The 25,578-nt window shown below is 45.7% G+C and overlaps 2 protein-coding genes across 2 annotated transcripts in view; one reads left to right on the forward strand and one right to left on the reverse strand.

The window, feature by feature from the left end:
* Positions 1 to 5,859, forward strand: part of Slc22a3 (solute carrier family 22 member 3) — an 88,948-nt gene extending 83,089 nt beyond the window's left edge. Inside the window, exons 10-11 of the mRNA XM_036168971.1 lie at positions 111 to 210; positions 4,359 to 5,859. Coding sequence (XP_036024864.1) covers positions 111 to 210; positions 4,359 to 4,419 — 161 coding nt within the window. The 3' untranslated portion in view covers positions 4,420 to 5,859. The remainder of the gene's footprint in view (positions 1 to 110; positions 211 to 4,358) is intronic.
* A 647-nt stretch (positions 5,860 to 6,506) lies between these two features.
* Plg (plasminogen) overlaps positions 6,507 to 25,578 on the reverse strand; it is a 39,430-nt gene continuing 20,358 nt past the window's right edge. The window contains exons 11-19 of the mRNA XM_036169265.1: positions 22,474 to 22,655; positions 21,433 to 21,581; positions 20,283 to 20,376; positions 17,455 to 17,572; positions 15,929 to 16,006; positions 15,328 to 15,468; positions 12,420 to 12,526; positions 7,070 to 7,215; positions 6,507 to 6,928 (exon numbers count right to left, since the gene is read on the reverse strand). Coding sequence (XP_036025158.1) covers positions 6,767 to 6,928; positions 7,070 to 7,215; positions 12,420 to 12,526; positions 15,328 to 15,468; positions 15,929 to 16,006; positions 17,455 to 17,572; positions 20,283 to 20,376; positions 21,433 to 21,581; positions 22,474 to 22,655 — 1,177 coding nt within the window. The 3' untranslated portion in view covers positions 6,507 to 6,766. The remainder of the gene's footprint in view (positions 6,929 to 7,069; positions 7,216 to 12,419; positions 12,527 to 15,327; positions 15,469 to 15,928; positions 16,007 to 17,454; positions 17,573 to 20,282; positions 20,377 to 21,432; positions 21,582 to 22,473; positions 22,656 to 25,578) is intronic.

Consider the following 25,578-nt stretch of genomic DNA (forward strand, 5'->3'; position numbering starts at 1 on the left):
GAGCAGAGGAATGTGGTTGTTGGAGGCAGGTGATGTCAGGGAGTGAGTGTAGAGGCTGGAAGGGTCAATCTGTGTATTCCTGGGTTGTCATGTCTCTCCCCATCTGGCAGGCATCCTGGCGTCTATCTGTGGTGGCCTCGTGATGCTTTTGCCTGAAACCAAGGGCATCGCCTTGCCGGAGACAGTGGATGACGTGGAAAAGCTTGGCAGGTAGGTACTACATGAGATTCAACACTCCCTAAATGAAAGCATCCTGTTAAGCCATGGGGCATTGATTATCCACAAGGGATATGACATTAAGTCTTCATTTAATACTTTAAAACATTCAAAATATTAAAAAAGGTTAATGCAAAAGAACTTAGAGCTATAAAAAGAATGTGGGCTATTTTTAAAACGTGTCTGAGTAGCATTTCCTAGTAAGGTGTTAAAACTCAAGTGACTTAAACCAGCGACTAATGATGAGACAGTGACAAAGCCCACATGTGCATCAGTGAGGAACTGATAGAAAGATGGCAGTGCATCATGGACCACCCTCTGGGAGGAAAAGAAGTAGGTCTGTCTTATGGAATGACACAGACGTTCCTCAAGACCCATTACAAAGGGAAATGCAAGCAATAGGGGTAGTATCATTTCAAAAGAAGCCAACAATGCTACATGGGAACAAATATGACAGATAAAAGAGAGCTAGATTATTGATAGATGGGAATAAAGTAAGATAAATGATGATACATACAAATTAAATAAAAGATAAGACAATAGATAAATGATTACTTGATAAATATATAAGTTAGAAATAAAGATAAGGAAGACAGTAGATACACAGATAATAAATAAGTAGATAGATAGATAGATAGATAGATAGATAGATAGATAGATAGATAGATAGATAGACAGACAACCGGAAAGAGATCAAGTTTTGGAAGGAATATCTATATTGTTTTCTGGTTATATGTTGATTAATTTCCAACCAATACATAAATTTGAAGATTATATCAACAAAAAATTTCCTATATACATTTTTTACCATTTCCTCTGAAATATCTCACAGTACAAAGGTAGAAACATGAATGTGTAATAATAACTTTTTTAAATGGTCAAACAGTAATCTTCCCCTAGTGGGAAAGTCCGTGAGTGGGAAGGACATTGGAGGAGGTTTGGCCTCTTTCTGTCTACGTAATTCTGTAGTGTTTAATTGGTTTCAGTTAGATGACATGGTATGGTGTTATTTGCATACTTAACAAATAATTTAGTGCTATATTAAAGTAAAATACATTAAAGGTAAATAACTAATCTTACCGAGGCAGAAATTAAGGGTAGATACCTACATTTTAAAAGTTACCCAATAGATGCATTTTAAAAAGACTCAATTTTATTCCTCTCAAGGTGTTTTTTTTTTTCCTCTTTGTTCATAGGCTGGGAAGAATGTAGAAGTTGATGATTTTAAAATATCAACAATATTTTTTAAATACCTATATGCCCCGTGGTCCTTTAATACTCAAAAGGATTTTGTAAAGTAGAAGTCTTTTCATTCCCATTGGGAAATCAGAAAGGCTTTCCTACATGTAGCTAATGATGCTGATGCAGTTGGGTGCTCTAGGGTGACTGCATTGTGTGTGGTTTTATTTTATTCTGCGTTCTATTGTGGTATGTTAAGGAGAGTGAAGATTGTTCTGGTAGGACTGGAAAGTCCCTTCCTGAGACCCACACCCTTACCCCCTGCAGAGGTAGACAACCTTTTTTTTGAAGATTTATTTATCTATTATGTATACAGCATATGTGACTGCAGGCCAGAAGAGGGCACCAGATCTCATTACAGATGGTTGTGAGCCACCATGTGGTTGCTGGGAATTAAACTCAGGACCTCTGGAGGAGCAGTCAGTGCTCTTAACCTCTGAGCCATCTCTCTAGCCCGTAGACAACCATTGTGAGGGTCTCATGAATATTCTACCACGCCTTGAAAACTTTGCAAGGTGACTGTTAACTTACACTGTTACCTCTTGTCCTGTTTTCTGATCCTGTTTTGAAAAACTGGTTGATTAATCAATCACTCCCAAAACTTTCCTAAGCAAAGTCTACTTTACACACAAAAATAAAAGCTTTCTCATTTTCCATTGGTTGCCTATAGATGGGATGGACCAATCAGAGGACAAGGGCAGGTCCTCTTGTCCCCCTCCCCACCAAAGGAGTCAAGCTGATTCCTGTACTGGTTTGGAATATAAATGATGAGCAGCTCCACTCCAAGCTCTTCCTGTCTGCTCTCCAACAGAGCTGTCTGGAGTTTGGGGTGGGGGAGAGTTCCTCCCACTTCATAAAACAAAACTAAGCTGATTAAAGTTGCACATTAAAATTATTTCAACTATGGGAAGTCCTCCTGAGCCTTCTGCCAGGAAGGAGGGCCTTGCTCTTCCCGAATGAAGAAACGATATCTTTGTATTATTGTAGCCAATTGCTTGGTTGGTGTCAGGGTACAGGCTCTGAGCCAGGAGTCAGGGTACAGGGGTGCTGCCCCCGCCCCAAGTTATAGTCATGCTAGAGGACCAGAGGATAGGAGAATGTTCACAATATTCACCACTATTAAGTGAAGCAAGGGGGCTCAATGAGGAAGGAAACTGGTCTGTCTTAAAATAATGAATCCAGGGGCCAAAGGGTCAGCTCAATAACTATGAGCACTGACTGCTCTTGCAGAGGATTGGGGTTCAGTTGCCAGCACCCACATGGTGACTCACAACCACCTGTAACTGTAGTTCTAGCAGAGCCAACTCCTTCTCCTGACCTCCTTGGGCACCAGGCACACACATAGTACACATATGTACATATAAGCAAAACACATACAGAATAAAGAAACCTAATATAAAATATATACAATAATATATTCTAGTATAAATATATACTAACCCATAATATAATATAAATAAATCTAACATAAAGTATATTTTAAAATATTTTTAAGTTCCACCTAGTGATGAGTATTTCTCGGAGGCTTATGTGTGCCTCACTTAGGTCAGGGTTATAGATCAACACTGAGAAGGAACCTTGTGCTGGATGATGACAAAGCCTGGGAATGTCTATCTGTGACTCCCAGACTGCCAGAATCAGCAGAAGGGGCGTAGTCCCTTCACATTGCCTGCCTTATTGGTGAGCCAGCTCCAACAAGAGACCGTGCAGTCTTCCCTGTGATGCATCCTACTGATGTCAACAGCCTATGTAATAAAGAAAGCAAAGCGCTTATTCCTGACCCCAGACCACCCAGTGTCAGGCTTATTAACCATAGAGCTTTGGAGAAGAGCAAGAGAAAATCATGTGAGTTCAGGACTCTACCACAAACTCATTCATCCTAACATTAGGTTAAAACACTGGACAAGAGAGTGAGATTTTTAGGGATTAGAAGGGTCTAAAAGGTTTGTGGGAAAAATCAATTATTCAAAATATTATAGAAATACATGGAGAAATAGACAAACAAAAAATTTAACTGGGCACAATTTTTCACTTTTTCATGCTCACAAATTTCTGTAAGTAGAAAATTGAGTAAATTAATTATGCCTAGTCTCTACTTTTTGGGAAACAATATTGTGGGGCTAGAGAGATGGACTCAGCAGTTAAGAGCATGTACTGTTCTTGCCGAGGACCTGGGTTTGGTTCCCGGCACCCGTGTGGTGACTCACAACCCCCTGTAACTCAGTTCCATTGGATATAGCACCCTCTTCTGCCCTCCTTAGAAATATACACGTTTACGTACGTGGGGACAAAACACTAGCACACACCAAACAAATCTAAATTCTTTTAAAAGAAAAGAAAAGAAAAGTAGAATTTACAGTTCTACAAACTAAGATGGCCCATAATTATTTACTGTAAATTGAAACTACCTAATGCCAGGTTTTAAAACCCATTTGTATTCTTCCTTCGGAAAGCAGACAGGATTGACCTCCTGTCCACAGCTTGGTTCTAAGTCATGTCATTTTGTAGAAATGTGTGGCCCTTATGTGGAAAGTGAACCTAGAGCCATTTCTTACTTTTGCAGTGGGAAAGTTAGGGGACTGCATGGGTGTGTTTGATAAAGCAAGCCAGGCTGGTGAGGAATAACCAGGCTACCTTCTAGTGGTGCTCAACCTTCCCAATGCTGCAACCTCTTAATACAGTTCCTCATGTTGTGGTGACCCCGACCCTAAAATGATTTTCGCTGTTACTTCAGAACTGTAATTTTGCTACCATTATGAACTGTAAAGTAAATGACCTGATATGTAGATGGTCTTCAGCAAATCCTACGAAAGGGGTCGTGACCCCTGGGTTGAGAACTACTGTAATCTAAGTCACCACGTGACCTTTCACGAGGACTTCCCCTGTCTTCTTTGTCTTGTCAGCTCACAGTTGCCTCAGTGTGGCAGGAAAAAGAAAACCCAGGTTTCCAGTTCTAATGTCTGAGGCCCCTACATCGCCTGGAGAACCGGAGCTGTGTGGGCACCCCCCATACCCAGGAGAAGCTGAGCCTGGTGGGAATATGCCTGTGTGACATGCTTTGGCTCCTCTAGGCAATGCCCTTCCAAGGAACCTTAAAGCTGGAGTATTTTGTATGCTATAGGATGAGTGAGGTTTATCTTGCTACCCAAGCTTCTGGGAACACATAACCTTTGACCTGTTTAGCAAAGCACCTGTAAGTACACAGATTCTGCCTAGGTTTTCTTTGTTGGGAGCAGTGTCTCTGACCAGTGGGTTAAGAAGAGACGGAAGAGCCTCAATAGGTTCTCAGGACAGCCCCATCCAGGAGGCTGGATGAACAACCCAAGGGCTGGCATGTGCAGGGAAATGTGCTCAGCTGATCTGACCAAGACAGCAGTGAGCTGCATTCTGAAGAGTCTGAGGACTGCTATTTCTGCTTCCCGTGGGCTCTGAACACACGCCTTCACAGAGCCGACCTGTCAGGTGTCACGTCCGTCCCTGTGTCCCCTGTGGTCCCCCCTCCCCCAATCCGTCCTCTGCAGTCTCAGAGGTCCTAGGCCCCAGGCGAGGCACAGTTCCCTAAATAAGAACAAATCACAAATCTACAACACATTTTGAGAACCTGGCTATATTATCATAAGGTCATATTGGGCTCCCAAGACCCCCAATATTTTGTGCCCTCCCTCAGTGGACTCTTGTAATCACAGGTTCTTAACTAAGGAAGAGAGAACATGGATTATGATTTCTTGGGTCTTAGAATTTGAAAAGTAAAAGAATAATTACGTCCCATTTGTGAATTCAGTTCTAATGGTGCTTGTGGCTGGGAGTCAAAAGCACACACAGCCTGTTTTCATTCCATCTCAGCACTTTTGACTTGTCTTGAGGGGGTGGGGGATTTATTTTCATTTAAAGTGAAAGTCAATTGTACCCACACTTAAAAGAAATTAGCAGCTACTTTATAAGTGACTTAAATGTCTTTTTCCTTTTAAATTAAGGCTTTTCAAGTGTGAGACTCAAATGCAGACACAGTGTTCCACATTGTGTGCTGTTCCCAATATATTTTCAGACTCAGTATGTATCTTAGGCTGAATTTTTGTTGTTGTTGTTTTTACTTCAAACTTGGTGTGGACAGGCAAAATTAGTGCTAAAGGGAAGCCTTACCAACATGGAAGAAAAGAAAATTTGTATGTGGAGAATCAATGTGTTTCTGATACCATAGAAGATGTGTGTGATAAGTGTTAAACATTTTAATCCTTAAAGCATGTGAGAAGCGAATGGGAGTGTTCAGGCCCTCGACAGCCTTTTGGGTGTTCAATGCCACATCCACGCCGCATGCACGGGCGTTTGTACTGTGCTTTCCAGCGCGTTTCATTACTGCAGCACGGCTCAAGCTCATTTTACTATCGCCTTTGGATTGCGTTTGGAGTTGACAGTTGTGTTTCATAACAATAAACAATTTTTAAACTGTTTTTAAAAATACCCCTCCCTTTCTCCTCCCTCTGAACATGTGTCACAGTAAAACACTGTCCCACGGAACAGTGTGTGTTGCTTTCTGTCTCCAGACTGGGAAATAACACTGCTTGGCTGTTGGTCTGTTGTTCCTTTATGGGCTCCTGGCGCGGGTCACGCATCGGATGTGACCCACAATAACGTTCAGACTCTCAGCTGCTCTTGTATTAGATTTCCACCGCCTAGTCTATGCCCCAACTCAGCTTCACATCCTGGGATCTGGGCTGGAGCCCAGTTGTCAGCACCAGATTTCAATCCCCAGAATAGAACTCATTCTCCTGACTCCTCGTACATGTGGTAGCTTTGAAAACAATGTTCTCGGTGCCAGAAAGGCAGACATTGAAGATGTGTGTCAGGCTGTCGTTAGCTGATGAGGTCAATGTACAAGTGACTTCAGTTCTCTTTCTGGTGACCTTACCGTCTGCTTAGTCCTACAGGCAGCTGGCCCTTAGGAAAACAAACTAAGTCACTGCAGCCAGTTGTTTCTAAATTGTTAGTGTGAAGGAAGAGTGGGTAAATAGTGAAGCCTCCCCTTACCACCACCACCCCAAACCAACTCAAAGCAAAGTAAGTATACAGTTTATTTTCAACAAATGCCAAAGCAGTGTTGGTCTGTTATCACAAAACCCAGAAGTCCATAGACAGGAAAAAATCTACCCAGAGTAATACAAAAACGGGGCCGAGCAGCGAAAGGAGGTGGGGGTTCGGTGTAGTGCCTCGTTTGGTTACTGTCAATTATTTCCAAGAAACCTAAGTCCTCTCCCCACATTTCAGCTTCTAGGAAGTTTTACTAAGTGGATGTTGTGCTCTGCCTCCCGCCCAATTAATTATTTTTCATGACTTCTTCTATCCAATTAACGAAGCGTGAAACACGAACATAGACGCCGGGCTTATTGGGGCGAGCACAGCCAAGGCCCCAAGAGGTGACTCCTTGTAAAATGTACTTGTCCTTCTCGAAGCAAACCAGAGGTCCTCCACTGTCACCCTAGATGAAGGAGGAAAGAGTGCAAATGAAGATTGAGCTACACCTTTATATTATGGGATGTCGCCTTTGTGTTGGTTTCCTCCACAGGCCCTGGGCCGTCAAGACGGGTCAACCCAAGACCATATGGGTCTCTTTTCTTACCTGGCAGCTGTCGGTGCCACCAGCCAAGTTCCCGGCACAAAGCTCGGTGGATCTGACTCTGCCGTTGAGATACTCGTAACGGTTGCACACCTTATTTTCAATCACAGGCAGCTGGGCCTCCTTGAGAAGGCCAGCACCAAAAGTCCCTGTGGTGAACAGTAAAGACATGGTTAAAAGTCTGATACGGCGTCCCCAGGAAACGCCCAGAAGGACAGAGTGGCAGTTCTAGACCTCTCATTTGTGCCGTTGGGTAGCTCCAGGATGCACCGCTAACACTTTTTAGCCTTTTCGGTTGTAAACGTTATACAGGATGTTATGTTCCCAAGACCTGCCGTGGCATTGCCAACTTCTTCATGGTGTCGGGGCTTTGCCGTTCGTCCACATTTTACTTCCAATTTAAAACAAAAAGCCAAATACGTTTAATAGACAGAGAGCTTTAAAAAATACAATTGCTACTATTGCATTTTAGGTTCCCTGTGCTTTATTTCGCACCTATATAATATTGCTCCAGTTCAAATCCTGCCCCCCTCCTCATTATAGCATAAGGATGGGGTGGGGAGTAGGCCAAAGAACAACCTCAGGTGCTGTTCCTCAGGCACTGTCTACTTTCCTTTTGAAACAAGGTCTCTCTATAGCCTAGAACTCACCATGTAGGCTAAGCTGACTGACCAGCAAACCCTAGGGATTGTCCCTGTCTTCACCTCCCCAGCACTGGGATTATAGTGTGGGCCGCCATACTCAGATTCTTTGACATGGGTTCTGGGAATCAAATGCTGTTTTCCAGATGGACATACTGCGACTTCTCCATGTTATCATAGATAATCATATTTTCCAACTGGGCAAGCCCCTTGCAAGGTAAACACTTTACCAATTGAGTTATCTCTTCAGAGCCATAGGAATTTGTGTGTGTGTGTGTGTGTGTGTGTGTGTGTGTGTGTGTGTGTGTGTGTGTGTAGGCCAGAGGTCAATCTCTGGTGTCATTCCTTGGGATGTAAGCTACCTTACATTTTTTTTGAGATAGAGTCTCTCACCGGCCTGGAAATTGCTCAGTAGGCTATTCTGGGTGGCTAGTGAGTCTAGGGATCCACATGTTTCAACTTCCCTAGAACTGGTATTACAAATACAAACCACTAGGTCTGCATTCATGGTTCTGGGGATCCAAACCAGGTCTTCAAGGCAGCATGGCAAACACTTTGCCAACTGAGCCATCTCCCCAGCCCCTAGGGCGTTTTAACGATGCTACCATCTCTCTGATGGCTTAATGGAGAGAAGTTGCTTGATGACTATGGGGTTTCCTTTTGCCATGAGGAAAATGTTCTGGAAGCATGATGATGGTCACACAGCATTGTCAATGAACTACGGGCATTTCAAACAGTCCATTTTATGTTGTGTATGTTTATGGCCTCCCTGAGCCATAAAAATATTACTATCTTTTACTAAGAATCAACTGTCCCAGGAACAAGCTGGTGGTATAGTATAATTTCATTTAATTCTTGCACTAGTTCCAGGAAGCGGGCACTTCTGTGACTCTTGATATGCAGTGAGGGAGATGAGGCTTAGTGTGGTCGTAATGTTTACCTGGAACTTGGGGCTATGAGGTCAGTGCCCACATACTTCTTTGCTGTGTCCTTTGGCCCCCCTCCTGCTCACAAAGGCTCTACATCTCTATCCCTACAGTTTATTATCATTCCATCGTATTTTCTTAAATCTCAGTTCTCAGATGTGATATACACATATTTATAGTCAGATTATTTTCTAGACTGCTATGATAGTAAAAAAAAAAAAAAAAAACACTAAAAGACATCAGCCCTTAACAACCTTATGAGTGTCCACATTGCACTATTATGAAAATATTGTAACTTTTAAAAAGCGAGCTAATGTGGTAAGTAATAACTCATTCTGTTCATTCTCTAATTTCCGTTTCTTTGGCAATTAGGGGGAGGGGGTTCATCCCCTCACTTGTTTTATGAGTTGCATTTCTTCTTTGTCTGAGAGCTGCTGCTTTTGTATACCAGACTGAGACGGAACCCTTGCACATGCGCCGGAAGTGCTGCTGTCCAGAGGGACCCACCCAGCCAGGACTTCCCAGCCATTCTGCACAGGGCCCAACTTTCCAGTTTGCAAGAGTTTTGTAGCATACCTTTGCTTTGGTACCATGGAGCAGCCAAGAAAAAATGGACGGTCCCTTCCCTAGACACTGTGACTAGACTAGTCTTGGGTTCAGAAAATGTGTAATGTGTCTGATGATTGAAGGAGCTAGAAGAGAAGACGTAAGGGCATGGGTCCAGATGGGACACTGCTTGAACTAAGTGCGGGAATGGAGGTAGTACCCTTCTCATAATAGCTGGCTGAAGGTGAATCTATGGAGTGGTTGTTCAAAAGTGAACTCTTGTTCACTTTTTGAACCCTGAGAAAACCACTGCTGGGTGACAGGAAGTTTATGTGGTCCATGAAGATATGCTGCCATCAAGTGGCCAAAGTCAAGAAGGCATCTTGTTCGGGGCCTAGGGCAGAAAGAAGCTTTGTTAGGAGGGACCGCTAGGCTAAGTCTAGCAGTAGCAGGACCTCTGAAAATCAGAAGGACATCAGAGCGGCCAACCTGGGTGTTGAGTCCTCAGGCTCAACACCAATTCAGCATTGGAATACAAAAATCCGATCAAGTCCAGGACACGAAGTGAAGAGAGGGAGAATTCCGATCTGAGAAACTAAGAACACTGATTGACTTGGTGTCATTATTGATATGGAGAGAAATTGAGCAAGCTGGGGTCACGTGACTCATCTCAGTCCAGTTCCTATCCTAAGAATCATTTTCTCAGTAGATGTGTTATAGGACCAGAAATGATGGAGAGCTTAGTATGGGATGGTGTCAAAAATCTACGGTGAGGTAGGGAGAAAAGTAAGTGGGCTTGGGGAATCAGGCGTGGCTGAGTTCAACACTTTGGGGATGTGATGATGGAGACAATAATGGTGACAGTGATGACTGTGATGGTCGCACCGGTGGTGAGATGGAAGTGTGGATGGTGATAGAGATGATTGTGATGGCAGAGACGTCCATGATGATGGTGATGTGATGGAGACAGAGATGGTGAAGGAGTGGTGTTGATAGAATGAGGATACTGATGATGAAGTGGGAATGAATGTCGATGGTGGTGTTGTCATGGTGATGACCTGTGGTGATGGTGATGATGATGATGGTGAAACAGAAATGTTGCTGATGGTGACAGCAATAACGATAACAGTGATACTGATGTGGAGGTGGGGATGTTGATGATAACTATGGTGGTGGTGATAGTGATGGTGAGGCAAAGGTACTGATGATAGTGATGGCAATGATGACAATGGAGATTATGGTGCTAGTGGTGATGATGATAGTGATGATGGTGTATTAATTAGACTGTAATATTCATACCCACAATGACCTTATAAAGTAGTACACATGGAGACACTGATGCTCACAGAAGTTAGCTAACTTCCCAGTGTCACAGCGACACTGAGCTAGAGCTTACTGCCAGATACTTGGGAGTTTGGATTAATCTTTAACCAAGATAACTTTCCTGTCGCCACGCCACAATAGACCACACAGAAACCATAAACCAAAATAAATATTCCTTCCTTTTGATCACGTGTTTTCTCACAGGAACAAGGAAGGGGAGGGCTGATGCTCACTGAGCTACCCCCCTTTACCCTTTGATTTAATCCGGGCTTCCAGCGGTGGGTAGATCATCCCTCCTCAACTACTCTCCCCACCCCCAGAAATGCCCTCACAGATGTTCCCAGAGTTGTGTCTCACAGGGGAGTCTAGTCAAGTTGACAATGAAGACCAATCACAAAGGTGATTTTTTCTCCTGGCTCTTTAGAAGCCTTTCACCCAACATTCCATAGGCCTGTTTAGGGACCTACTCTTTCTTCCTTCTGGGTATGAATGGGCCTTACTCCCAGCTCTAGAGGAGACCATGTAGCATAGGTCTGAGCCAGGCATAACTGGTTCAGAAGTGGCTCATGACTGGAGTCTGAACTTCTCAAGCTAGGCAGGCTACTGTTGTCACTGTGAGAAAAGTGGCATCCTTTATTCCCAATGACAGAGCCACAATAACTCAACATGTGCAGCCACAAGGAAGGCGTTCCCGTGTGGCCAAAGTCTGAAGCCTGGTCCATCACAAGAGCCAACCAACTTTCTAGATCACTAGGAATTTCCCTCAGTTTGCCTAATTCAGTTTGAGTTGGATTTTCTGTCACTTGTGGGGAAGAGTCACATTGGATACAACTGTGCTCCATCTTAAAGAGTGGCATCTGTGACACACGGAACATGAGTGACACTTTACTCACTTCCTCACTGGTTCCCCCACCACAGCCCTACAGCATGTTCTCAGCCTAGGAGACCATGAGTGGGATGTCCCTGATTATCCACAGCTGTGACCTAGGCTCCTCTCCAGGTCTCTGCAGCCAGGAACAGGCCTGTGTCCCTGCTGTATGACCACATGTCTCTGAACATTGCAAGACACTAAGAGGAACCTGGTGCTCCCCTGGGGGACACATCAGTTACCCAGGTTCCCCTTCCTCGACCTCAGTGCTGCAGAATCAGAAGCGTGCTAAGGAAGACTGGAAATCAGTGAAATAGGGGAAGCCAAAGTTTGGAATGATCTGGACTGGTAGTTCTGCTTGTGTGCCTGTTTGTTTTCAAGCCACAAAATCTTTCTTTGAAAGAAAGACTTCTCTGGAGGACAGAGCCAGCACACTCCTTGATACTCCTGAGAGGGAGGCCGTGTTTGTAAGGTGTTCTTACTGCACCCATAGCCGAGGCAGCTTGCTGTATCTAGTTATCATTAGGCAGATGTAAAACAGAGAAGGAGGAGTCCCCCAAGGAAGTACAGATTCTGATAGCTGAGCCTGCACGGAGGTTTCTTTCCAGCCCTGACCCCACCAGCTGTATCTAGACATCTAGGGCCTTCCTCTCCTCCCCAAACTGCCAGCCTGCCCCCCCCCCCACAACTGCTGCTCACACACATTAAGTATGTGAGTATTTGGGGAGGCCACTAGTTTAGCGAAAGTTTTTGTTGTTATTGTGTTACACCATATTTGAGAACTCAAAATAGTAGAGCCACATGAAAAGTGCAGGCTAATTGGCGGGTTATGCCAAAGCTCCCCCCAACCCCCAGGAAGGGACATTTGTATTGCAGCTGTAGGTTACAAGTCTGAGGAGCTGTCCCTCTCCTCCTCACATCTTGGTGACTGCTTATGGAGATGTAGCAAGTACTCAGACAAATCCAGAAAGGGACTGGACCACACACATTCCCATGCAGGACTTGGTACAACTTCCCGCAATCTGTAGGTCAAAGTCAGTTTGTCTCACCTTGAGTTTCTCCCCAGCCAGTGATGTAGCAAAGTGTCCGGTCAGCAACCACGTAATTTGCAGATGGCAGACAAGCTGGAATGACTTTATCGGTGATGATTGCCGGACTGAAAGGTAAGCATCGAATGTGACATCAACTGCTCTGCTGGAGGCCTCCCCCCTTCACCTGCAGACCACCCACAGCCAAGTGTCACCTGCCTCAATGTCCCCACATTCTCTGAGCTGGTATGTCTTTACTTCATTGACGCAGAAGAATAGAAAATCCTTCATCCTCACACTGCCCTACAGTATCCTAGGAGCTAAATGATCAGTTGTGGGAGAGTATCTATGTTTATGCACATGTGTCCATGCAGGTACCAGACACACACTTGTGCATTTGCAGATAGAGGCCAGAGGCTGATGCCGGCAGTCTTCCTCAACTGCTCATCACCTCGTTTTTTTGAGACAGGGTCTTTCACTGAACCTGGTGGTCACTGATTGGTGAGAATGGCTGCAATGAGCTCTAGGCATCCTCCTGCCTCTGCCTCCCCAGTGCCGAGTTGACAGGTGCACACCTTCATGCCAAGCTTCTGACGTGATGTTGGAGATTTGAGTGTGGGCCCCTATGCTTGTGTGGCCAGCACTTTACCAACTGGTCAGCCCTGTCCTATGCTTTATGACTTACTGTTTTATTAAGGTGGCACCATTCTGTGGATGGGTCATCTAGACGCCAGCCAGCTACACTAAAACCAAGCGGTATTTGGCCAGAACAAGTTGCTCCCTCTCCTCCTCAGTTACAATGACTAAAATGGTTATAAGAATCGGCAAATATGGGTTGGAGATTTAGCTCAGTGGTAGTGCGCTTGCTAGGCAATCGCAAGGCCCTGGGTTCAGTCCTCAGCTCAGGGGAAAACAACAATAACAACAATAACAACAACAACAACAACAACAAAGCTGGGTGGTGGTGGCGCACGCCTGTAATCCCAGCACTCGGGAGGCAGAGGCAGGTGGATCTCTGTGAGTTCGAGGTCAGCCTGGTCTACAGAGAGAGATCCAGGAAAGGAAAGGTGGCTACACAGAGAAACCCTGTCTCGAAAAACAAACAAACAAACAAAAGAATCCAGGCAAATGGTATACAGCAAGCGAGAAGGGCTTTAAAGTAAGCTCTTTGCAGAAGCAAAATCGCCCTGTTTTCAAGGAACCTGCACCTGCATAGCTTCATGGATTCACAAGCGCGCTAAGTTTGGTTTTTTCAGACCTTAGTTCAAGAGGAAAAATGACTGGGAATGAGAAATGCCGTTTTCATAGAGAATCCATATTGTCTTCAGCTTCCCCCCACCCCCAATAATGACCAAAACAGACCCAGCCTCTCTCAGGGATGTCAGTCACAGGCTCCTCTACAGGACACCAAAGACCTTAGGCCCTCAGGCTGTGAGGTGTGGTGAGAGTACAGTAAGACCCAGACACGCGTCAGGCTGTCAGGGAAAGGCTCCTCCTATTTGTTGAATTACTTCTTGAGCCATCGAATCGCCCTGAATATCTGAGAGGACCACCAGCACAGGACGGGTCATGGATTTGCTCATTTGGCGGGGTTTGAGAGAAGATTCTGGGGAACGTGAGGGAGATGAGCTGCTTTATAGAGTCATGCCCCTTCTTTCCTTCTCATGCATCAAAATGCCACAAGACATCACCTCTCAGTTTACGGCCCAGAAACGTTGCCCTGTGTTTGAGACCAGACGTCCCTCAGGAGCTTTCGCACTGGTTGGACCAGCCCCTGTCACTTCCAGAATCATCTCCCTGTCATCTGGAACCCATCGGGCACAGCTAATGTGCTCCGCGTGCCCGCTGCCTGTCCCAATTGAGTACTTCTCAAAATAGCTGTTTGTAAGCTGTGTCCATGGGGACTTGTTTCCAAATATTCCTAACTCTATGGCACAAGCCTGATTACCCAGAGTCAGGCTTAAAAAAAAAAAAAAAAAAAAGACACCTTTCAGTAGGGGAAATAGGGCCAAAGGAAAGAACAGCGGTAGAACTTGTATTTGTGAATTATGCCTTGTTTCATTCTGCTCTTTCCTATGTGGGCCTGTTTGTTTGAATATATGTGTGTGTGTGTGTGTGTGTGTGTGTGTGTGTGTGTGTGTGCGCGCGCACGCGCGCGCATGGGATGCCAGCTAAGACCAGAAGAAGGTGTTCGATTCAGGTGATTAGATTCAGAAGAGGGTGAAGTTCCAGGTGGTTGAGATCTACTTGATGCTGGGAACCAAACTCTAGGCCTTTGAAAAGGCAGCAAGCCCCCTTAGGTGTTTAGCCATCTCTCCAGCCCCACAACATTTGTGGAGTTTTATTTTTGTTGTTGTTTTGGTTTTGGTTTTTGGTTTATTGAGATAAGGTCTCTTTACATAGCCCTGGCTCTCCTGGAACTCACTGTGTAGACTAGCCTGGCCTCAAATCCATAGAGATCTGCCTGCCTCTGCCTCCCAAGTACTAGGATTAAAGGCGTGCACCACCATGCCAGGCATGTGATTGTAGCTTTTTGAAGTGTTTTAAGATACATAATCTCATTTGATTCTCTGAGCACATTATGTCAAGAGAACTTTTGTCAGCCTGAGGTAACTGATGGTGAATGCATATTAGCTGGTGAGCATTAGGTGAGGGAGAGGCCAAGGTGATAGGGCACTTTGCATTTTAACTCTTTCTTCACATGGGGAAATTGAGTCCTAATTCCCCTTTCAAGAATGGACCTGTAGGTGTGCAGAGTTAGGCTGGATCCTTGTTTTCTGATAGAGTTTATCCCTGTTTGTCCTAAACCTCCATGCTTTTTGCATCCTAGACAGCACTTCTCTAACCCCATACATGGTTGAGGCTCATAAAACCCAGCCATGGACCACTGTCTTCACTCAGCTTGGAGACAAACCCCAGGGAAGCTAACCTGGTTAGCTTCAGCAGGGCAATGTCAGCTCGGTTGGGCTCCAAGAACAGTTTGTTTACTTGTAATTGCTGAACATCTGACCCACGAATGTTTTCTTCATGTGCACCCAGGACAACCTTGTAGAATGACGGTCTTGAAGATCTAGAAAAGATGGTGACATCAGAAACAGAACATAGTCCACACCCTTCCCTAGTGCCTTCCTGTGCCATACACGTCACAAGACCTCCCAACACATACAGCCACCAGAACCTGTGACTCCTGGTTGGCAAGAAACAGAATCCCAGGTTTGTTTGAACCTGTGATGTTCTTGACCTTGTCAGGACCAGTGCCTGCCACTGAGCAGATCTGTTTCTCCAGGCTCAGGCTCTGCTCTGGGTCCTTTGCAGATTTTCTTTAGAACTATTTCCCTCTTGCCGGGTTGTTCTGGTGACTGCTGTGGACTTCTGCACACACACTCCTGGGTTCCTTTATATTACTACCATGGAAGGCAGGAAGGCAGGGTGGGAAGAAAGGAGGGAAGGAGGGAAGGAAGGAAGGAAGGAAGGAAGGAGGGAGTCAGTCTTTAGGAGGAGACCTCATGCCGGTTACCCATGGAACGTACTTCTCCAAGCAGTGTGCAGCAGTCAGTACCCACTCCGGGGATATTAAAGTACCTCCGCAGAAGTGCTGTCCACTGAGTCTATGGGGGAAAGCAAGAACTTTCATTTAGGCCAAGTGTTTTGTTTCATTCAGTGGCACAGAAAATCAGAAAGACAAGTTCATTCCCAGCAGAAAGGGCTGCCAGCCCATGTACAGAATGGAAGGGATATTGCACCATCTATCTACCCTACTCTTAAGATACCTGGGAAAGTATTGGGTGCCACCTCCCCCATGGAGCAGAGGCAGGGGCTCCATTGTGAAGTCCTGGGCCTGCGCTTTGACCTATTAGCTCTCGACCCCAACGGAAACCACCAGTCAAAACTTGCCCTGGGGGCTGCCTTTATTTCTTATTAGCTAGAGTTTTACAAAAGTCTTCTTGACTCATCCTTTGAGGACCCCAAGAGCAATAATTCAGGATATCGAGATCCCTAACTCCCAACCAGGGTGTAACAGCTAGAATGCAAATATCTTAGTATGTAGGATCAGGTCAGCAACAAGCAAACAAATAAACAAAGTCTGTGGCTGGAGAGATGGCTCAGAGGTTAAGAACACTGGCTGTTCTTCCAGAGGAGCTGAGTTTGGTTCCCAGCACTTAACAACTCTCTGTAGATCCAGTTCCAAGGGATCTGCTGCTCTCTTCTGGTCTCTAAGAGAACCAGGCACACACATGGCTCACTTTCTTACAAGCAGGTGGACACTCATATAAATAAAATAAAAATAAATCTTTAAAAAAAATGTCAGTAACAGACAGAGTGCAGCCAACCGTGCCCACATCTATCAGTGGCATTCTGCAAGTTCACAGAGGGGACTATGGAAAACAGTTGAGCATGCACAGAGCTGTGGAAGTGATCCAGGCTAGCCAGCAAGCCTGTGATGAGCCTGCTGCAGTGTATACTTCAGATGCCATGCCCGGGAAAAGTGAATTAAGGATTACAGATGTTTTCCACCACATACAACCCTGCTCTCATGAGCTCAGATGTATCACTCTTCAACCAGGGCAGTCACAAGCTGGCTTGCTCATGTATTTGTGAATGCATAAGCAGCCTCTCTGTTAAATTCAAGGGCATCACATAAAGGCATATAGTCTTGTCAAACACTTGCATCTCTGACAGGCAAGCTCCTTCGTGAGCCCCCACCTGCACAGTGCCACTTTTGTGAAGATATCCCTTTCATTTTACAGCAGCCAGTGAGGGTATGAACCCCTAAAGCAGCTTCCATGTTCTCTGGGAATGTCATCATTTCACATAGTTTACTGTATTTACAGAACTTAATGACAGCAGCCCAGAGTTGTTTTTCTTTCCTTAAATACCATTTTTGGTCATTTTCAAAGTGGAGAACCTAAGAAGACAGCTTTTTAAACTTTCTGTAGCTGTGTTTACTCCTCAGGAGGGTGTAGAAGAAGATGGTAAAGCTCAGCAGTGTTGGTTTAGCGTGGCAGCTTTGTGAGGCTCGCATAAGCAGGTGGGAAAAGGTTCTACAAATTCTTACCTTGTTCTAAGACTGATTTGCCAGGGCCAGGAGTGCGGATGGGCCACACAGCCACCCACCACCCTCCCAGGACATTTCTTCGGCTCCACCTGAGGCTTCCCACACTCAAATGCTGATGCTGTGAAATGATATGGAAGAAGAAGGTCACAGTGAGGCAAATGTGCTAGTTCTTTAACAGTCCTGATAAATTCATGTCCCGTGGCCGGGTGCCAAGTTTGTGACATTCCCAGAATCATAAGCAACCTTTGGAACAGTTCCCCTGAAAAGTGGTGGCAGACAGCACAGAACACTATCATCTGAAAGAGCTATAAAATCTATTTAATTAAATTGGTGTAGCATAGAATTAAAATAAGAGCTTTTCTTGGTGGACTTTGATCAACAAACACAGTTATCTGTAATATATTTGATCTAATGTATTTGGAACACCAAGCTTTGCTTGTCAACACCATCTATGTGGCATGCCCAGCCTGCCGCCTGCAACCCACAAGAATCTCAGGACAGCTCCAAATGTGGCCCAACACATCTGTAGATGAAAGTATCCTGTTGCAATGTCAAAATTCCTGAATCATTGAAGGTTTCCTGAAGGTCATAGCTCTTATCCCCATTTAAAGACAGGGTGGTCTTTTTTTCCTTGTGAATCTGTGTGGGTTATGTGTCTGTCTGTTGTATATCTGTGTCTGAATGTGTAGACAGCAAGTACACTGTCCTCAGCTCAATTTTACCTTCACTGTTGTAGAATATTATTTTAAGATGTGTTACATTTGTTTATGCTGTAGAACATTTGTTTTATTGATGTAAAGATGTGTTGCATGCTTTTAGGTTGCATTTGTTTAACTCTGTGAAGCTGTGTTACTTTGCCTGTGTAAAACACGTGATGGTCTAATAGAGCCCTGAACAGTCATTAGTGAGGCAGGATAGGTGGGGCTGGCAGGCAGAGAGAATAAATAGAAGGAAAAAACTGGGAGGAGAAGAAGAAAGAGCAAGATTGAGGAGTGAGAAGGGTCCAGCCACTCAGCCAGCCATGGAATAAGATACCTTCCCTGCACAGGCTGCCTCTGAGTGGTGCCTGGCATGGCATTCCAACCCCGGACACTGTGTCCTGCCTTCATAGATCCTCTCACCTCTGATCCCCTCTGGAATAGCCTTGGGTACCAGAGGGGCTTTCTCAGCATGAGTCAAGAGTCAGGCCTTGGTACCCAAAGCCACATCCCACGATGCCAAGCCTCAGCTGCTCTCTCTAACTCCTCCATGCCTTCAAAACCAGTACACACGGGAGATACTTAGACACAATTTGCCAAGTTCCGCTGCTGGCCTGATGTGCAGGGAAGGTACAGGGGAGGAGGGGGCAGGCAAGGGATAGAAACTGAGAGCAGAGATTGAGATCCCAGGAACTTCCAGGCAAAGAGTCCACCAAGACAGTTTCTTCTAAATAAATACAAGCCCCCACTAGAGAAAAAGGTCGCCATCCACTTCCCTAACTCTGGAGGCCTCAGTGTTATCTTACAGTAACACTGACGAGCAGAGCCCTGCCCATCACCTTCCCCTCTCCTTCCACCCTCTGTTCCACCCAAAAGCCACCTACATGCTTCTAACTACTGCCCCCAAATACCGGGGACACACCCTGGGAGAGCTTGGCAAGCTGAGCCCCCCTTCCAGTCCCAGCCACCCCCTCCCCCAGGCTAGCACACTGGGAGAAAGCGGAGTCCACAAGGACAGGTTCTGACTGCAGAGTTGGTGCGCACAGAGCAAAGCAGCTTCACCTGCAGACACAGCCCAATCTCAAGAACTAATGTCAACGCCCTTTCCCAGGTCCCAGCCCCTCCCTCAAATCCCCAAGGATGGGACCCAACGTGCCATCTCTAAGTTGCTGGTTAGTAACTAGAAAATCGGGACTCGGGGAGGAGGAGTGGGATTAACAGAAAGATCTGCATCATCCTTTTCCATGAAGTTTTAGGAAGATGTCTTGTAGGCTTTCAATATATGTATGTGTGTTTTCTCCCTTCTCTGATGCCGAAGAGGAAAATATCTGTGGTGCTTTATATGAGAGGTGTCCCTCAAGGGCTCATGGATGTGAATACTTGGTTCCTAGGTGATGGACTTGTTTGGATAGGTCAAGGAACTGTTGAGATATGGAGTCTTGGAGAAGGAAGTAAATCACTAGGGGCGGGGCTTGAGAGTTTGTTACCTCAGCCCACCTCCAGTTCACTCTGCTTCCTTGGGTGCAGTTGATGTGGTCCCTAAGCCACACTCTTGCCATTATAATGCAGTCTCTGCTGCTGTGGGTTCTAGTTTCTTGGAACAGTAAGCCCTGAGTGCTTCCTTAAGTTGCTTTCCATCATGGTATTTTATCCTAGCAGCAGCAAAATCGCTAGTGCACACCCTAGCCCAGTGCCTCTGAACTTGCTCTATGTGCATCTCAAGTCAGAGGTGGAGGAGTTCGTGGGAAGCCTCCTGGAGCCCATTAGTTAGTTCCCTTCTACACTTTGAGGGCTTAGTATTAAGTTGAGTTGACGTGGGGCCAGGACAATAATAGGTTTGAGATGCTCGTATGAAAGAAGGCTCAGGGTAAGAGGCAGCTTTTTCTTCCTCAGGGACACCTGGCTCAAAGCCTGTCCAGGGTGGGTGGTGGTTTTGTGTAGGACCTCATGAAGAAGATGGCCACTCTACGTATTGGAAAGTAGTTTCCTTACAAAAAAAGGAAAGAAGGGAAGAGGGCAGAGAAGAGAGAGGAAGGGAAAAGAAAGGAGAGAGAGAGAGAGAGAGAGAGAGAGAGAGAGAGAGAGAGAGAGAGAGAGAGAGAGAGAGGAAGGGGAGAGGGAGAAACTTACCACACAATGGGACGTCACAGTAATCGTAAAGTTTTCTGGGGCTCGTTGTATAGCACCAAGGACCATTGACATCACCGTCTGGGTTTCGGCAGTACTGAAAAGAGACAGGTGTTTGAGAGGAGGCTCCCCTGGGGTGGAGGGGGATCCAGATGCAGAGACCTAAACCTTCTTACCAGGGGAAGGGAGTGTCCCTCTGCTTTCTTTCCTTCTTGTTTTTGTATAAAATTGGTTTAGGGTGTCTATAAAGCCCCAGTCTCAGACTGTCACTGGTCATGTCTCTGCTCAAACCAAGTTCCAGCTAGGAAGCCACTCCCTGAGTCAGATGTGAGAGAGCCAGCCATCAGGGACAGTTGGGCATTGCTGGCTGTCTTGTCATTGGTTAGCTCCAATAATCCTGTGCCCCATGAAGCCATGTTGTTGATTAAAAATGTTTGTATCCTCCATGGGTCAAGACAGAAGGGCAATGCTTTCTCTGATAGTGTGAAACAATAAATACAAATGTGGTCTCTGCTCCATGGTTTCTGACTCCTATGACCTGAGCTGTATCCAGAGGAGCATCAGATACAGCTCTTAAAGCTTTTATGACTTCCTTGATTGACAAGAGCATCTTTTATTCTAATGAAGTGACCAAGAGAGCCTGCAGAGATGCTCGGGATGTGGGGGTTGAGGGGTTCTGCAGAACCAACTGTGAGCTAAGCCTTGGGACTTTGAGCCATAAACTCTGACCTCCGACCGAGAGGTCCTGATGGTTGCTTTGATCACCAAAGTTCAGTACTGTGAACAACCACATCAACATAACAAAGCTACCATTAAAAAAAAAAAAAAAAAAGCACGTGTTCAAAGAGATTTCCCAGGAGTTGTGGGGTTCTGGAGAACGATGTGCCCAGAGAGGTCAAGACTCTTCCTCTCTCCACACCCCCTCCCCATGCAGTGCCTATCACACCTCTTCACAGCAGTTCTCCCGGGAGCCATGAGATCTGGCTGTTCCCAGACAGTATCAGAACGGAGTCTAAGTGTAGGACACCCAGCTGTAGCCTCGGCATTGTCCTCTCAACCCCCGACCTACTCCAATTTGGTGTAACCCCAAACTCAATCTGTTCAAAGGTTGGTCAGTAAAATGCAGACGAGAACTGGAACCAGAGTGGCTTACATTCTTTTCCAGACCTGCCCGTGGGTTTGTCTGTGGGGTGAAGATGCTGTGCCTGTGGGGCTCCTGGGCAGCCCATTCCTGGCAGGGAATGCCAGCAGCAGTCATGGCTCTTTTGCCCCGATAGTCTTTACCATTCCCATGCATGCAGTCTGTAGGAAGGGAAGAGGGAGATGATGTACCCCTGGGTAGTCCAAGCATGATACAGCATAAGTGTGTTCGTGCTGGCTTGTTCTAATACAGTGGTTCTCAACCTTCCTAGCACTTTTAATACACTTCCTCGTGATATGGTGACCCCCACCATAAAATTATTTTCATTGCTTCTTCATAACTCATTTTACTACAGTTGTGAATCATAATGTAAATATCTGTTTTCTGATGATCATAGGTGACCCCTGTGAAAGGGTCATTAGACCCTCAAAGGGGTCTGGACCCACAGTTTTGAGAACCACTGCTCTAATATGTTGGATTGCTCTCCAGTGGCAAACACTGACAGGCTGGCAATAAACACAATTAACAAGACTTGCCACTTAGTTTAAGAAGTTGCCAGCGGTGGTGGCACCCGTCTTTAATCCCAGCACTTGGGAGGCAGAGCCAGGCAGATCTCTGTGAGTTCAAAGCCAGCATGGTCTACAGAGCAAGATCCAGGACAAGCATCAAAACTACACAGAGAAACCCAGTCAAAAAAAAAAAAAAAGTTGCCAGAAATGTTTCCAGGCACAGGCTTGGAAACCATCTCAACATTGGTAGGATGTTTTAGAAGGGGAATTCAGGTTAGAACACAGGAAAGCCCAACTTTACAACAGTATGAATAGATAGAACACCTGGGAGCTCACAGAGTGCCTTAGGAAACTGTCTACCCACCTTCTGCCAAAGATCGCCTCCCCACCTGCCCCAAGATGGCACCGAGGCTCATTCCACACTGCAGACCCTCAGCCCACTCTGGTGTCCCACACAGTGTGGGAGCATCCACATTGGTAACACTTCCTCCTCTGTGTCCAGTGTCCATAGCTGCCCACAGATGTCTGGCCACTGGCTCCTTACCTGGCTCAGGGGTGGCCTGCTCGTTTGGAATTTGGGGAACCATGGGTGATTCTGCAGCACCCCCTCCGGTCTCAGAGCATCTCCTCAGGTTGCAGTATTCCCACCTGACTCTCGGGTCAGTGGTGTAGCACCAAGGGCCTTTGTCGGCATCTGGGTTCCTGCAGTAGTTCATTTCTAGACCGCTGCAAATCCCAAGAAAGTGCTGTCAGCAGTGGTGGAGGAATTCAGTTCCTTCTCAAATTTGTTACAACAGTGTTAGCAAAGTACCTTCGAAACATCCCATTGAAGATACTAACATGCATAATCACAAATGGTCCTCTTAACCAAGACAGAGATGATGTAAATATAATGTATTTATATTGTATACATTTATTATATATTTTACATTGATACAATTGTATCAATGTAAAATATATAATAATGTACAATATATTTACATTGTATCAATGTAAAAGCAGGCATCATAATCTCCTTTGACACTCTGCTAAATACTTTTCTCCAATGTAGACCTTGAAATGTAATTTTAGATTTTAAAAAACAAACACAAATATATCGATATCTTGCTTTGTTTGGGGTTTGGGTTGGGGACATTGTTTTTCTACATAGCATTTGTTATTCCCAGACCATTCTAGAAAAAGATGCCCCTTATACACAAAGCCACTTTGCCGCCTGCCCTGGAGAATCATTTGTCCCTGTGAGCCAGAGTTTGTTTCGGGACTGTCCCCGTTTCTTTGGCCTGTGTCCCTTCCTGCCAACACCATGACACTACTATGTCTTGATCACTACTACGCTTCTGTGGACTTGAATGTCAACCCTCCAGATCCATTCATTTAAACATTATCTTGATGATGCTGAAATGTTTGCCTGTAAATGTTGCCACTTTCTCCAAAAACAGACTGCTAGCTAGGATTTGTGGGCTGACTCTAAAGCCTGACTTGGGAAGGGACTGATAATCTATTTAATCTTTTGATCGATATACAGGATCTCTCTCTCTCTCTCTCTCTCTCTCTCTCTCTCTCTCTCTCTCTCTCTCGCTTTTAATTTTCTCCTTAAAAATGTTTAAGCTATTCACTATGCAGTTCTTATGTATGCAATATTCAAGATTTCTCTAAGTATTTTGTGGGGTTTTTTTTAAAAATATGATTGCTGATGTTTAAATTTTCATTGTTCAGTTAAGTGTAGCTAGTATAGACTTGCAATGACTTGTCTGTCGGCCTCCTGTAGACCTGCTGCTCTTTGAACACGCAAACCCTCAGTTATTCCCACTGTGTCCATCAGTCATGTGCCCTGGGAATAAAGATGTCTGTGCTTCATTTGAAACCGTGAGGCCCTTCCTTTTCTTCTGTCCTTTGCTCTTTCCTCCCTCCTTCCTCTCTGTCCCTTCCTCCTCCCGTCACAGCCTTCCTTCTCCTTCTTCCTTTCCTCTTCCCTCACATCCTGTCCCCCCTTTCTCCTCCATTCTTTATTTCCTTTCCTCCATCTTCCCCCTTTCTCCTCCATCTTCCTTCCTTGTCTTCCTCCATCTTCCCTCCTGTCTTCCTCCATATTCCCTCCTTTCTCCTCCATCTTCCCCCTTTCTTCCTCCATCTTCTCCTATCTCCCTCCTTTTCCTCCATCTTCCCCCTTTCTTCCTCCACTTCCCTCCTTTCTTCCTCCATCTTCCTCCTTTCTTCTCCATCTTCCCCCTGTCTTCCATCCTCCTTCTTCCTCTCTCCTGTCTTCCTCATCTCCTCTTCTTCCTCTATCTTCCCTCCTTTCTTCCTCCATCTTCCCTCCCTTTCTCCTCCATCTTCCCCCTTTACTTCCTCTCTTTCCTCTCTTTCTTCCTCATCTCCCTCCCTTTCTCTCCCCCCTTCTCCCCTCTTTCCCTCCTTTTTTCTTCCTCCTTTCTCCTCCATTCTTTATTTCCTTTCCTCCATATTCCCCTTTCTCCCCCATTCTTTATTTCCTTTCCTCCATATTCCCCCTGTCTTCCTCCATCTTCCCCCCTTTCTTCCTCCATCTTCCCTCCTGTCTTCCTCCATCTTCCCTCCTTTCTCCTCCATCTTCCCCCTTTCTTCCTCCATCTTCCCCTTTCTCCTCCATCTTCCCTCCTTTCTTCCTCCATCTTCCCTCCTTTCTTCCTCCATCTTCCCTCCTTTCTTCCTCCATCTTCCCCCTGTCTTCCTCCATCTTCCCTCCTTTCTTCCTCCATCTTCCCTCCTTTCTTCCTCCATCTTCCCTCCTTTCTTCCTCCATCTTCCCTCCTTTCTTCCTCCATCTTCCCTCCTTTTCTCCTCCATCTTCCCCCTTTCTTCCTCCATCTTCCCCCTTTCTTCCTCCATCTTCCCTCCTTTCTTCCTCCATCTTCCCTCCCTTTTCTTCCTCCATCTTCCCTCCTTTCTTCCTCCATCTTCCCTCCTTTCTTCCTCCATCTTCCCTCCCTGTCTTCCTCCATCTTCCCTCTCTTTCTTCCTCCATCTTCCCTCCTGTCTTCCTCCATCTTCCCTCCTTGTCTTCCTCCACTCTCCCTCCCTGTCTTCCTCCCACTCTTCCCTCCTTTCTTCCTCCATCTTCCCTCCTTTCTTCCATCCATCTTCCCCCGTCTTCCTCCATCTTCCCCTGCCTTTCTTCCTCCATCTTCCTCCTTCTTCCTCCATCTTCCCTCCTTCTTCCTCCATCTTCCCTCCTTTCTTCCTCCATCTTCCCTCCTTTCTTCCTCCATCTTCCCTCCCTTTCTTCCTCCATCTTCCCTCCCTTTCTTCCTCCATCTTCCCTCCCTTTCTTCCCCATCTCCCCCCTGTCTTCCTCCCATCTTCCCTCCCTTTCTCCTCCATCTTCCCCCTTTCTTCCTCCATCTTCCCCCTGTCTTCCTCCATCTTCCCTCCTTTCTTCCTCCATCTTCCCTCCTTTCTTCCTCCATCTTCCCTCCTTTCTTCCTCCATCTTCCCCCCTTTCTTCCTCCATCTTCCCCCTGTCTTCCTCCATCTTCCCTCTCTTTCTTCCTCCATCTTCCCTCCCTTTTTTCCTCCATTCTTCCTCTCTTTCTTCCTACATTTTTTCCTCCCTTCCTCCTTTCCTTCCTAACTTGCTTTTTTCCTTAATTTCCTCTGTCCCCACTTCCTT

This window comes from Onychomys torridus, chromosome 19, assembly GCF_903995425.1.
Source record: "Onychomys torridus chromosome 19, mOncTor1.1, whole genome shotgun sequence".
Lineage (NCBI taxonomy): Eukaryota > Metazoa > Chordata > Mammalia > Rodentia > Cricetidae > Onychomys > Onychomys torridus.